The following is a 13,633-nucleotide window of genomic DNA, read 5'->3' on the forward strand; positions in this document are numbered from 1 at the left end:
CACAGATGCCTGCGTGGCTCTCGGGGGGCTGGGTGTTAGCACATCACAGAGGGATGCGGTGGTACAAGTCCCCCCACACTGATCACCCACAGACATTCCCACATAGAGTCTTTGTGTGACACTTTATTAGGAGAGATTTACACATTCTGAGCCTCTTAGGTCAAAGGATGACAAGAGGGTGACAGGAGCGCTGGGACCCTTAGGTGGCTCAGATGGAACCTACGAGAACCATAGTCCAAAGGCCTGTACATCTGCACTCAGCTTCTCCGTTCCAGGAGGGTTATACTCCGTACTGGTCTAATGAGACAAGAGTGGAAGCGACCAGAAAGAGGTCCCCCACTCCCAGAGCCTGCCCTGAAGCTCCTAACCCCACACTGTGGAGCCAAAGAAGGGAAATTTGCCCAAGAAACCATGTCGCCCATCGGCCCCTGCTGTTGCGGGGAAAACGCAGCTCTCTCTGAATACCTGGTGCTGGGCAGGGACAAAGGGAGATTCTTGTCTGGACCATATCTTGATTTTTACAGGAGGGAAAACTGATCATCTGGGGCCCTCAGGGCGGAGGCTTTTCCAGGCACGGTGCTGAGCTGGGGAAGCGGGAATCCTCTCCAGGCCCCTTGCCATACTCAGGACTCTTTCTGGGAAAGGCGACAGCAGCATGCTTCACAGAATTCCCAGGCAAAAGCTTGGTAGCTGGACCGACGGCAGAGGGAGTGTCGTGACAGCTTACTCCTCCCGAAGCTTTCCCGAGGCAAGGCTGGTGGCGGGGGACGCCGTCTTCCGCTGGCTGGGGCTGCCCCCACCTAGAGCCAGCCCCAGCCCGAGGGCCACCAGGGCCAGGATGTGGATGCAGAAGTAGATGGAGGCCCAGTACCGGAGGGTTTCGCCCAGCGAAAGCAGCACAAAGCCCATGCACATGTAGTCATAGGCCCGCATCTTCAGGAACCAGTGTACCCAGTCCCAGGCCTTCTGGCCCCTGGGGCTGAGCCGCCCCCGAAAGGCCAACTCCAACCGGCCCTCAGCTGCCAGGCACAGCGGGATGGTCAGGAAGCTGAGGTAGTAGCCAGGGTGCAGGCCGTGCCAGTAGGCGCTCAGTAACATGGTCCAGGCGCTCCTGGGGGAGGGGCTAGGAATCAGGACCCGGAGTGCAGGCCCCCTGCCCTCTTCCCTGAGACCCAGGAGTCCGGACCCCCAGCCCCTCCTCCCTCAGACCCAGGGGTCCGGGCCCCCAGCCCCTCCTCCCCCAGACCCAGTACTCCTACTCTCTTCTCAGAAACCCCCTCCCAACACTATTTTCCCTCAGGACCCAGGAGTCAAGTCCCCAGCCACTTCCTCTTTGAGGATCCAGGAATTTAAATCGTGATCCATGAAGACTCAGAAATCTCCAGCCATGGTCCCTTCTCCTTAAGGACTCCAAATGCTATCCCTTGAAGACCCACAAATTTAGGCTCTGATCCCCACTTCCACAGAGAACCCACAAATCAGAGCAGGCTTTGCCAAGGACTGTGGCCTGAGTTCCTGCCCATGGGCATCAAGTTTTCCCTCTAGCACATCATCAGGGTGTTAAAAGTGCAAAAATAACCTAATGACAGAATGACACTGACCACCCTTTCCTGGGGGGGGGGCGGGGGGGGCGGCAGAGGGTGTAAGGGTCCATAAAAAGGTTGAATTTTCCCTGTTGCCAAAAGGGAAGATCTTTTCCTCCTTCTCCTTTCTTAGGCCATTTCCTTGAAAAACCTGTTTGAGCATCTTTCCGTTATCCTTTGGATACAGATGGAAATCTTTGAAAAGGTAAAACAGGCCTCTAGAAAGTGTTACAGTCCGGGAATGGTCTTCTCGAGGGCCTGGGAGTCATCTCTTTGAAGCCTAGGTGTGGAGGGAGATAGCGCCTGTCTCCCTGCAGCTATGAGGGTTTATCCTAGGTGCCAGCTCCGAGCTGTAAACACCTGCTGGTCATAGAGATAGGAGTTTTATTCTTCCTTCAGATAAAGACACGTAACTAGCCAGGTGGCTACCCCATCACCAGGTGAACTTGGGATGAACATGAGAGCACGCAATAGTGCTTGTGGAGTCCTCCGACGTGAGGACCAGTTATGGTGTCTCTCGAGAACACGCTACGTAAAGGGCTCTAAGTGGCGATGGAGAAGACAAAAAGGGTGAGATTTCTAGACAACTAAGAAGGACCTACCGTATAGCACGGGGGATTCTACTCAGTGCTCTGTAATGGCCTATATGGGAAAAGAAGCTAAAAGAAGAGTGGATATATGTATATGTATAACAGATTCACTTTGCGATACACCTGAAACTAACACAACATTGTAAATCAATTATACCCCAATTTAAAAAAATAAAAATAAGAATAAAATGGATGGATGGATGAACTGTTAAAAAAATTTTAAAAAGGGTGAGCTTTCTTTCCATCTTGGTAATCTCAGCAGTGGGTTACTTGCGCCATGCCTCGAAATCTGGTTTAATACTTATTCAATAACTGTTTGTTTTTTTTTTTTCCTATTTTTTGGCCATGCCGCGAGGCATGCAGGATAATAGTTCCCAGAGCAGGGATCGAACCCACGCCCCCGGCAGTGGAAACACGGAGTCTTAACCACTGGAGCGCTGGGGAAGTCCACAAAACTGTTTTCTTTCTTTTCTACCTCTGGTGGAGAGAGAATGCTGTGGGTTGGCAGTTGACAGACAACTGAAAGCAGTTGACAGTAGGACACGCATCAGCGCAAGCCCGGCATCTCTAACTCCACGTGCGCACACCTGAGCTCTTGGCCATTCCGCCACCCACTCTTCTCTCCCTGCTTCGCTGCCCCCCTGCCCCCCACAGCGAACACTCTCCAAAGAATCGTCTAGGCTCCCCCTTCCGTCCCCTCTTGAACCCTCTCCAAGCCGGCTTTCACTTCAGCCCTCCACTCTGCTCCCGTCAAGGTTGCCGGGGACTTCCTCCCATCACGCCCCACCCAGTGGCCACACTCGCCCTCAGCGCACTGAAGCCCCTGGCACCGGCAGACACACCATCCCCTTCTCGCTCCTCCTTGAAACACTTACTTCTCTCGGCTTCCTTCCGGGAATGAATACTTTGCTGACTGTCCTCCTGTGTCACTGGCTGCATCTGTGCTGGCTCTTCCTGCTGGTCCCTAGTCTACATCAGGGTTTCTGGATCTTGGCGCTACAGACACCTGGGGCAGGATCATTCTTCGGGGGGTGGGGGTGGGGAGGTGGAGTGCTGTCCTGTGCCGCGCAGATTGTTCAGGAGCATCTCTGGACCCCACCCACTAGATGCCAGCAGCACATCCCCATTATGACAACAGCGTCTCCAGACATTGCCAACGCCCCCTGGGGGTGCAGCACAATTGCTCTCCCCCCACCCCCCGCATTGAGAATCCCTGGTCTAGACGTTCGCGCACTCTGTGCTTTGACCTGATGCTCAGCCCCAGAGCTTTAAGTATCATCCACACCTGCTGACGCTCACGTGTCCACTTCTTACACCAACCCTTCCCTTACGCACCAGAATCACACAACTAACTGCCTAGCCAACAACCCCAGCTGGAAATCTAACAGTCACCTCAAAGTCAGGGAGACTAAACCCGAGTCTAGCTTCCTCATCCTACCCACTCCTGAAACTTCCTTCTGCCCAGTCTCCCCTCCGCAGGAAACAGCCCTTCTGTGCCCTACCATCACGCACAGCCCATCACCTGGCCATCAAGCTGTTTCCCACCTCCACCTCTCAAATGCATCCACTTCTAGGCCACTGGTCCCTACTCTAGGATACCATCAATGCCCACCGGGCCAGTCCCTGCTTTATCGCCTGCTCCACTCCCCCACCTTAGCCCATTCCCACACAAGGTCGGAGCAGATCTTTAAATCATAAATCAGATCACACACCCAGGGAAGTCTAGCTCCAGAGGCACCATGATTGACTGCTTCATTATAAGAACGTGTCATGATGTATCCTGACCTCATCTGGTGACACTCGGCAGGTTGCCTAAGATCAGACCTCTGATCCTGGGTCTCTTCATCTTTAAAATGGGGATGATGGGGCTTCCTTGGTGGCGCAGTGGTTAAGAATCCGCCTGCTAATGCAGGGACACGAGTTCGAGCCCTGGTCCGGGAAGACCCCACATGCTGCAGAGCAACTAAGCCCGTGCGCCACAACTACTGAGCCTGCGCTCTAGAGCCCGTGAGCCACAGCTACTGAGCCGGCATGCCACAACTACTGAAGCCCACGTGCCTAGAGCCCGTGCTCCGCAACAAGAGAAGCCACAGCAATGAAAAGTAGCCCCCGCTCGCTGCAACTAGGGAGAAGCCTGCGCACAGCAACTAAGACCCAACGCAGCCAAAAGGAAATAAATAAAAGAAACAAATTTAAAAAAAAATAATTAAAAAAAAATAAAATGGGGATGATGAGAACTCCTACTTCCTAAGGTTGTAAAGATAAGTTTATCTTATCTTTACAGAAAGTCTCCACTCAAGAAATATCAGATGAGTGAAGGATAATACAAGCTCATCAGGCCTCACATTAAGTGCATTTCACACTTTATTTCACTTATTCTTCACATCAACCTATGAAACGGGTAACAGCATTACCCCCGTTTAAGAGTTGAGGAAACTGGGTTCGGGGGGGGGAATAAATCAGGAGTTTGGGAATAACATATATACACTACTATATAAAAAATAGATAACCAACCAGGACCTACTGTATAGCACAGGGAACTATACTAAATATTCTGTAGTACCCTATAAGGGAAAAGAATCTGAAAAAGAATAGATAGGCAACCGCTGGCGGTCCAGTGATTAGGACTCCGCGCTTTCACTGCCGGGGCAGGGTTCAAATCCTGGTGGGGAAACTAAGATCCCACACACTGCTCAGCGTGACCCCAAAAAATAAAAGAATTAATATATATATGTGTGTGTGTATATATATATATATAAAACTGAATCACTTTGCTGTACACCTGAAACTAATACATCATTGTAAATCAACTATACTTCAATTTTAAAAAACTGGGGAGAAAAGCATATATGGGGAGGGTGGGAGGGAGACGCAAGAGGGAGGAGATATGGGGATACATGTATATGTATAGCTGATTCACTTTGTTATACAGCAGAAACTAACACACCATTGTAAAGCAATTATACTTCAATAAAGATGTTAAAAAAAAAAGAAGTAACTTTAAGAGCTAGGGGATTGTTAATTGTGTTTGATTTTGCTTTTGGGAAAAGGTAGAGATTGCCTTTTCCTCTTTTATTTCTACAGTCCATGTTTGGGTGGGGCCCCTGCTCCCACAGTTTGTTTAAATTTTTATGTTTACTAGCCAGAAGTTACATAAAGGTTTACAAAGCAGAGTGATTATTTCAATGGCTTCCTCTTGCAGTATGCTGAAGCAATTTATCTTGCTGGGCTCCAAGTAAATGGCTGTATCTCTTGGGGTTTAGTCAAGGGTAATTAAAGTAAGCATTTGGAATAAAAAAAAAAAAAGCATATATGGGAATTTTTGAAATTAAAAAAAAGTTGAGGAAACAGGGGTCAACTAACTCCTTAAGGTTTCTTAGTAACTGGCGGGGTTAAGATTCCGGAAAGTCTAGCTACTGAGTCCACAGGACTCAGTACACTGCGTTTGTGGAGCGGGGCTGACTTTACGGAGGTAGAAACGGAGGCCCAGAGAGGAGGAAGAACTGACCCCGGAATAACGCAGATCAGAGCCAGCGCAAGGCTCAAGAAACTACAACTCCCATGACCCTCAGGGGTGGAGGCCCAGCGGGGGAAGCCGCAGGCGGCCCCAGGGGCAGCTGGGAGATGTACTTCCGTGCCGTCCTCCGAGACAGTTGGGCTCACCTGAAGACGTAGGAGCGCGCGGGCGCGCTCTTGTAGATGTACTGCGCCAGCCACCACTGCACCGTCATGTTCCAGTACCGCATGCCATCCCGCACGCGCACGCAGAAGTCTGTGCCATAGCAATCGATGTTGCGGATGGTCTCATAGTCGTACTCCGTGGAAGCCGCCTTCTCCGGACTGGGGGGGGGGGGTGGAGGATGAGGGTGGGGGACAGACATGCAGCTCAGCCAGGCCCCCTCCTGACTCTGGCTACTGTCCCAGCCCCGGATGCTAAGGAGGGGATCCTGGCCAGGCAACAGTTCTCTGGCTGTCACGTTTGCTAGGGCAACAGGGGAGGGTAGCCCAGACTGAGCATTTTTGGGAAGTGCACAGTTCATCAGCAATAGGGTTCTCCTCTTTGGTAAGGGGGCCTGCAACAGCCAGGAAAAGTCTGGAAGGGCCACGGTTGCTAAGCTATGAGTCCTTAGCAACCTGACCTGCCAATGGTCTCAGATGCTAGGGAAAGGCCATTCCTTAGCAACCAAGCTCAGCATATTCAGAGAAGCCTCCAAGTAGTCCATTCTAAATTGTTGGACACTTTGGTTGTTAGGGAAGCAGCATCCCTAACAATGAGGTGGTCCGTGGTTGCTAGGGAGATGTTCTAGGCCCGCCTGACACCTTGATGGTCTCTGTTGCTAGGGAAAGGGCATTCCTTAGCAACAAGGTCTAGGATGTTTAGAAAAGCTTCCTGAAAGGGCCTTTCCTGGCTATTGGTCCCCAGGATTGTTTTATAAGGGTCATCTCCAGTAATACAGTGGTTCCTGGGTCACTGGTGCCAACCCCCCCCACCAGCAGTGGGGGATATCCTTGGCCCACCTGAACCGTTGGCAGCTTCTGATAATGGAAGGGGGGCATCCATTAGGGGCGGGGCCCAGAAGGTTTAGAAAAGCCTTCAATTCCTGCTTGACGTCTTCTGGGGGATACCCTATACTATGGCAGTGGCAAGAAATTTGCAGGGGTGGGGTGCCACTTCCCCCGCAATGGAATGGCAGTTTGTGACTACTAGGGGATTGCCCAACCCTTGTAAGGAGTAGTTCAGAATTTCCATCAAAGGGCTGCTTTCCCAGCCCCAGCCTGAAGGCTGACCATGACTGCTAGGGACAGAGGGACAGGCCATTCCTGGTTGCTAGGGGTGCCATTTCCCTAGCAACACAGGAGCAACATATCCTTAGCAACAAGAGAGTCTGTAGTTACTAGCTGTGTGATTTATCTAGTGATGAAGGAGCTAGGGGGCTAGTTTCGCCAGCAACAAGGTTAATTCATAGTTACCAGGGGATTTCCTGGGCAACAGCAGGAACGTGACCTGCAGTTGCTAGGAATGGTGTCCCCTCTGCCAGAGGACAGCATGGTCAAGGATGCCATTTCCGTAGAAAAAGAGGGCAACAGCAGGCTGTTATGTGACGACATCCCATGGGGAGGGGCGTGCTCGCTCCCAGCAACAAAGGGGCCGTTTAGGGGATGCCGTTTCCGTAGCAACAAAGAGCAGCTTGCTGGCAGGAAGGGGCAGTGCTGTTGCTAGGGAATGTTCTCCCTAGCAACAAAGGGCTACTCCTCACTGCCCAACGATGGCACCCTGCGCAACCAGGAACAACTGGGTTACTGGGGTGTCGCTTCCACGGCAACAGAGGGACAGCGTGTGACTGCTGTAACACCTTCCTTTTCCTAGCAACAGAGAGCAATTCGCCACCCCAAGGGGGGGGGTCAAGCACTAGCAACAGGGGGCAATCCGTACGGATCAGGACTACTGTTTCCTTAGGACGGGGGAAGGCGGGCTGTGGTGGCTGAGGGTGACACTCTGCTGACAACAGGTGGGAGACCTGCCCCCCCCTGCTCCCCGCTATCCTCCCTGCTAGGGGCAGGGCCAGCCCGCGCTGATGGGGCCTGCCGGGTCTTGGGACACCTCCCTCCCGCCGCCTGACCTGCTGGGGGGTGGGCATTGGAGGGTGGGGCCGCCCCCGGCCCGGGCTTTGGCGGCCACGGGGTAGGCCCCGAAGCCGGCGGCAATGCAGCCGCACTCGGCGGCAATCCAGGCCACGTAGAAGCGCATGCGGAAGGCGAAGAAGACGGGGATCATGTAGAAGAGGCGGGCGGGCAGCGGGCGGGCGTAGAAGGCGTCCTCACGCACGGCCTCCAGCGGGAACAGGTGGGAGGAGAGCAGGAAGAGCAGGCCGAAGAGCGGGGCCGGCCAGGCTCGGCGCAGCAGGGGCCGCAGGCTGGGCACGGCCCCGGGGAAGGGCTGCCCTAGCCAGTCCAGGTACGTGCGGTAGCGGAAGAACGGGCCTGCGGCGGGAGGGAGGGCAGCTGGTCAGACACGGTACACACGGCAGGGGGCGCCCAGCTCCAGTCTCGGGCGGGGGTGGGGGAGGGGGGAGATGGACCAGAGATTCGGGAGCTGAGGTGGACCAGGGAGAGAGGAAGGAGACGGAGAAGCAGAGAGGGGAGTGGGGGTATGAAACCCAGAGAGAAAGGGACAAGGAAGCGGAGAAAGGGGAGGACGAGGGACAGACACTTCTGGAAGGGGACACAGAGCCTGAGGATGAGGGGTATGGAGACACCGAGACAGATGGAGACAGACAGACCGGACCTGGAGGGACGGGGTCGGGGGTGAGCTGGGTATAAAGGAGTGACAGGAAGTGCAGCAGTGCATCTGCAGAGGAAGAGTGGTGTGAGAAGAAATGAGAGGGTGGCAGGGGCGGGACCCCTGGGGGATCTGATGAGGACTTTGAGTTTTGTTCTAAGCGCTAGGAAACCAGTATAGGCTCTCCCACCAGGGAAGTGCTGGATTATCATTTTGCCTTTTCATGAGATGCCTCTGGCCACTGAGCAGGGAGGGGCTGCAGAGGGACAGAGATGGAAAAGAGGAGACTGCTCTTGGCTTAGGGAGGGAGCAGAGTGGGGTTAACAGAAGTGTTAAACGTCTTACACGTCACAGAAGACCACACACTGTATGATTCCACTTATAAATGTTCAGGATAGGCAAATATATAGAGATAGAAAGTCAATTAGTGGTTTCCAGGGAATGGGGGCAGACGGAGGTTTGGGAGACGACGGCTAAAGGGTGCAGGGTTTCTTTTCGAGGTGATGAAATTACATGGCAGTGACGGTTGCACAACTCTGTGAATAGACTAAAACCCAGCAAGCTGGATGTGGTTACAAGTGGGTGAATATGGTAATCACAGCTCAATACAGTTGCTATGAAAATGAACACCTTCTAAGAGGTCAACATTAGTGAAAAATATTTTCTGAAACTAAAAATGGGATCATAAGCTGTGAATACTTGTTGCCCGGGCAGCAGAAACGTTAGGGTGATGTAGATCTTTCTCCTTCATCTCCTGTTTGCTCCCAAAAAGTTACAAGGAATCACTGAGGCTGAGAACAGTCTGTCTGTACTCTGGAGGGGCCCTGGGACCAGGGGGACAGTCAGACGTGGACTCGGGCATAGATGCTCACCCTCAGAGCGGCAGATGCTGGGATGGGATGTGGGAACATGCAACAGGCACCAAACTCCAGGCAGAGAATGGAGACAGGGTGAGGAGCTGCGGAGGCAGGCCTGCGGGGCGGGCACGCTCACCTGTCATGATGCCCACGTAGCAGTAGCTGTAGCTGAGCGTCTCCAGCAGAGAGGGAACGTCAGGCAGCAGCCCCAGGCTGGGCCCCTTGCTGAAGCCTGAGGCCATTTCCTTCCTCTGGGCCACATGCAGGTCCTGTACTTCACTGGCCAGACTCACCAGCTGGGAGGAAGGGGTGTAGGGAAGGACAGGTCAGACCCGGGCTTCCTCTCACCCACCTCCCTTTCACTACCTCTCTGGGCAGCCAACAGCTGCTGCAGCCCCGTGCAGCTGGGCGCTGAGGCTCTACTCCACGGGCAGCTCTGGGCATCTGGTCGTGAGTAAGGGCTTCTTGGTGACTCTCGCAGGGCTCACTCCTGGGCCCCTCTGTCTTTTTTCTCTGAGTTCCATCTTTCTGGGTTCTCCAGCAGTTCGTGACTTTAGATACCACCCACAGTGTAACCCGGTGGGACTTCTCCTCCAAGCCCCAAGACTGTTCATCAAGCTGCCTCTAGGGAATTCCCTGGCGGTCCAGTGGTTAGGACTCGGCGCTTTCACTGCTGGGGCTCAGGTTTGATGATCCCTGGTCGGGGAACTAAGATCCCACAAGCCGTGTGGCGAGATCAAAAAAAAAAAAAAGCTACCTCTTGTCATTAATACTTGATATCTTCCAGGCACCTCGAATTGAACACATCCAAGGTGGAACACGGTATTAGCCTCTCCCCAAAGTGGGTCTTCTTCTAGTCTCTGCCGTCAGCAAATGCCACCACCATCCAATTAATTGCTTAGGCTGGAAACCTTCCTCACTCCCCCAATCGAATCCCTTAAGTCTCTGGAGTCTGTCCCTCTCGCTTTGCCTCCACCACTGGGCTGAATATGTTCGGGCTCCTCCTTCAGATCTGCTCTCTACCCTTCTCCGCACAGACCCCAGGCCGCCTCAACATCCACAGGCCTGTGTCTTCCAGCTTCCCCCTGGGTTTAGTTGGCACAGAGCCCCAGGCAGAGATGGAGGAAGGCAGGAGTGAGGCTTGGGTTTTCATTCCCTTGTATTGATAAGATCACCTTGGGCTGGCCATGATCCTTGATGATCTTCTTGAACTGGGGGGCTCTACCCAAGTCTTTTTCCTTCCCGGCTCCACTACCTGCCCCTCCTCTCGTGCCCTGGGGGCCAGGACCTCTCCCCAACCCGCCCTCAATTTCTCCTAAATGCTGGGCTTCCTGGTGGGGCCCTGACTGACCTGCCCACAGGCCTGCATCAAGCCGCCACTGTTTGTCAGTTGGACTTTGATAAAAGAGTCCCACGTCACCCCATCTTGCCCCTTCTGCTTCAACTCGCTCAGCATCGGGAGGAAGGATTTTTAAACCTGTAAATCTGGTCACATTACCTCTTCTGGCAACAAATCAAAAAACCTCTTGCAGTGGCTCTTGGGCCCCCACAGGAAGAAGTCGGGACCCCCTCATCTTAGCCAACAAGGCCCTGCATGGTTTGGCCTGGGCTGCCTGTGCTCTTTTCCGCTCTTGATGGACGGTCCGTGTGGCTGGTCCACTGCTGATGGGACTCAGCCTGCTCCCTTCCACACACGCTGGTCCCTATGTCCAGAAAGCCTCTTTCTCCAGCTCCCGCGGGGAACACAGGATGCTGAGGAGACCTCATTCACCACCTCACATGACCGTTCTGTTCACTGATACGTAGCGCATAGTAGGAACGCACGACTTTACGTTCCCAGGGGTGGGGCCTGGGAATCTGTTTTCACCCATCTTCCCAGGTCATGGAGAGCCGAACGTGGTGTCCTGGTTTTGCGTCCTTAACTGAGTGCTACCTCCCCGGAGCTGGCTGTCCTCCTTTGCAAAATGGCTTGCTACAAAGACGCACTTTAGCTCAGCCAACACATGGCACCCACAGTTACATAACTTTGGATACTTCTTTATCCCAGGGAAGAGCTGAGAGGTGAAGCCCCGCCCCCGGCGGGCTGTGTGGGACAGACCATCCCCCTTCCTCTGCCTCCCACGGGAGTGGCTGGGAGGAGAAGGTAAAGTTTTGGTGGTTAACTGGCACACAGCGAGGGCTGGAGGGGAGTCTGACCTTCAGTGTCAGCAGCAGCTGGACGGCATTGGTGAAGGGTGTGGGAGTGGGCAGGCCCAGCAGGCTGAGCGCGCGGAAGAAGAGCAGATATGAGAAGGTCCAGGCTAGGGCCAGGGCGTGGCAGGAGCTGGGCAAAGGCAAGAGGCGTGCTGTGCTGGGTGCAGGGGTGCACGAGATCTTGCCTCAGCCGCCCCTAGATTCCAGCTACAAATCCTTCCCCACCTCCCGAGACAGAAAATGAGGGGCGGGGGGTATGGAATGAGCACGATTGAAACAGCTACACAGAAATGCGCAGCAACAGAGAAGAAAATGAGAAGGGGGTTAAGAGAGGCTTCAGGGTGAAGACCCTTCAATACTCCATTTTTTCTGGGAGGGAGGAGGAAGGGCGAGGGAGAGAGGGGAGGTGGAGGGAGAAAGAGGGAGGGAGAAACAGAGAGAGAGAGAGAGAATACCAGTACCAACGGTGGCAGGGCCAGCAGACTAGTAACGTCCTCCTCTCTCCTGAATCCACGACATGGATGTAAAGGACCAGGACAAACACACAGGGACAAAGACCCAGAAAAAGGCAGGAGAGGAAGAAAAACAGACCAGACAAATGACACAGAGAATCTACAGATAAACAAGAGACATCCAGAGATGGAGACAGAAACAGAGAAAGACCCCAAGAGGAAACAGGTCGCTTCCTCCACCCCCTCCATCTCCCCCAACTCCCCCCACCAAATCCTCACCAGGGCTGGGCCTGAATGAGCGCCCAGGTCCCAAGGATGGTGACCAGAGAATGCAAAGTGTGGGGGCCACAGGTGAACAAGGTGAGCCCTAGGCCCACAGCTGCTGCCCCCCATCTCTTCAGCCCAGGTCCTGCAGGGAGAAGGCATAGCATAAGCGTGGAACCTTCCAGGGGTCCCCAGCCCGGGCACCCCCCCCCCCTTTATTTTCCACTGGGGAGGGAACCTGACTCACCAGCTTTCTTAAAGAGGAAGCCGATGGGGATAGAGATAAGAAGAACCAGTAGATATGTCCATTCTTCGGGCGACATGTTCTGGGGGAGGGGCAGAGGTTCCCAGTGAGAACCCAGGAGTCCGGGCCCCCAGCCCCTCCCCCTTAGAGGAGTCAAGGATCCACCCCCCCCCACCCAGTCCCCAGTTGTCGAGGATCAAGGAGTCCCACCCTCAGCTCCTCTCCTCTGACAACACAGGAATCCCGACCTCCAGGCCCTTCCTCCTTCGAGGATAGAGGAAGCCACCCACAGAACCCCTCTTTTGAGAACGCAGGCCCCCAGCTCTCTTCTCCTTTGAGAACCCAGGAATCCAAACCTCCCGGCCCCCTCCTCCTTCGAGTATCCCAGCAATCCAGCTCCTCTCTTCTTATCCCCCAGCCTCTCCCTCTTTGAGAACCCTGCTCTCCAGACTCCCTGCCCTTCTCCGAGAGGGCCTCAGAGGAGCCCAGGCCTCCAGCCTCGCCCTCTTTTCGGAGCTCCGGTTCCTTCTCCCGTCTGAAACCCAGAGAGCGGGCCCGCTCCCGAGCCCCACTCCCGTTGCGCGCACCAAGCGCGAGTCAGATCCTCTCCGGGCAAAGCCACAGGCGGTTACGCCACCCGGGAGCTCGGCCGCGCTCCCGGCACCGCCCCCGCACCTCATCAGCCCGCCGATCCGCAGCGACCCCACACTGTCCAGACCCCTCCCGGTCTCCGGGGCGCCTCCGCGCCCACCGCACCCCGGCCCAGGCGTGGCGGACCCACCTGGGCCCGCGGCTCCGCGCCGCCCGCAGGGCAGGAAGCAGCCGAGCAGTCCCGGCCCGCCGGCCTCCGCGGATCCGCCACTCCTACCCCGCCCAGCACGCCCCCGCGTCCCCAGTCTCTTTCGGGGGTCCGGCTGGGGTGCGCGGTCCGGGGCCGGGTGTGCAGCGCCCGGCAGGCTCCGGGCTGAGCAGAGAAGGAGCCCGGACTGGGTGCAGGGAGCACGAGTCTGCAGCTGGACCCGGACTCGGTTCTACCGAGCTGCGAGCACGCAAAGGGGCGGGGCTTCGGCCTCGGAAAGGGGTGGGGCCAGAAGCTTCGGGCACGGAGGGAAGCGACCGAACCTGGGAAAGAGGCGGGGCCTGGAGCTCAGCGTTCGGAATGAGGTGGAG

The 13,633-nt window shown here is 55.0% G+C and overlaps 1 protein-coding gene across 4 annotated transcripts; it reads right to left on the minus strand.

Annotated features, from left to right (window-relative positions):
• Nucleotides 1-103: 103 nt before the first annotated feature.
• On the minus strand, nt 104-13,608 carry MBOAT7 (membrane bound O-acyltransferase domain containing 7). 4 transcript variants are annotated; one of them, XM_057533570.1, is made up of 8 exons: nt 13,586-13,608; nt 12,467-12,545; nt 12,235-12,364; nt 11,507-11,633; nt 9,447-9,606; nt 7,795-8,155; nt 5,837-6,013; nt 104-1,111 (listed from the first exon to the last, which is right to left on the minus strand). In XM_057533570.1, exons 2-8 carry the CDS (start codon nt 12,540-12,542, stop codon nt 724-726), a joined length of 1,419 nt encoding a protein of 472 aa, XP_057389553.1. In that variant the 5' UTR covers nt 12,543-12,545; nt 13,586-13,608; the 3' UTR covers nt 104-723. The 4 variants fall into 4 exon arrangements, with proteins under 4 accessions (XP_057389553.1, XP_057389551.1, XP_057389552.1 ...); XM_057533568.1 differs by lacking the exon at nt 13,586-13,608 and adding an exon at nt 13,245-13,530; XM_057533569.1 differs by lacking the exon at nt 13,586-13,608 and adding an exon at nt 13,139-13,530.
• Between the last annotated feature and the right edge of the window lie 25 nt (nt 13,609-13,633).

Source organism: Balaenoptera acutorostrata, chromosome 19 (genome assembly GCF_949987535.1).
Source record: "Balaenoptera acutorostrata chromosome 19, mBalAcu1.1, whole genome shotgun sequence".
Lineage (NCBI taxonomy): Eukaryota > Metazoa > Chordata > Mammalia > Artiodactyla > Balaenopteridae > Balaenoptera > Balaenoptera acutorostrata.

Coding starts and splice junctions, on each gene's coding strand:
- MBOAT7 (XM_057533570.1), bottom strand. CDS start 12,542: ATGTCGCCCGAAGAATGGACATATCTACTGGTTCTTCTTATCTCTATC. Junction 6,014..7,794: donor CAATGCCCACCCCCCAGCAG/GTCAGGCGGCGG, acceptor CCCCCCCCCCAG/TCCGGAGAAGGCGGCTTCCA. Junction 1,112..5,836: donor GCGCGCTCCTACGTCTTCAG/GTGAGCCCAACT, acceptor CCCCTCCCCCAG/GAGCGCCTGGACCATGTTAC.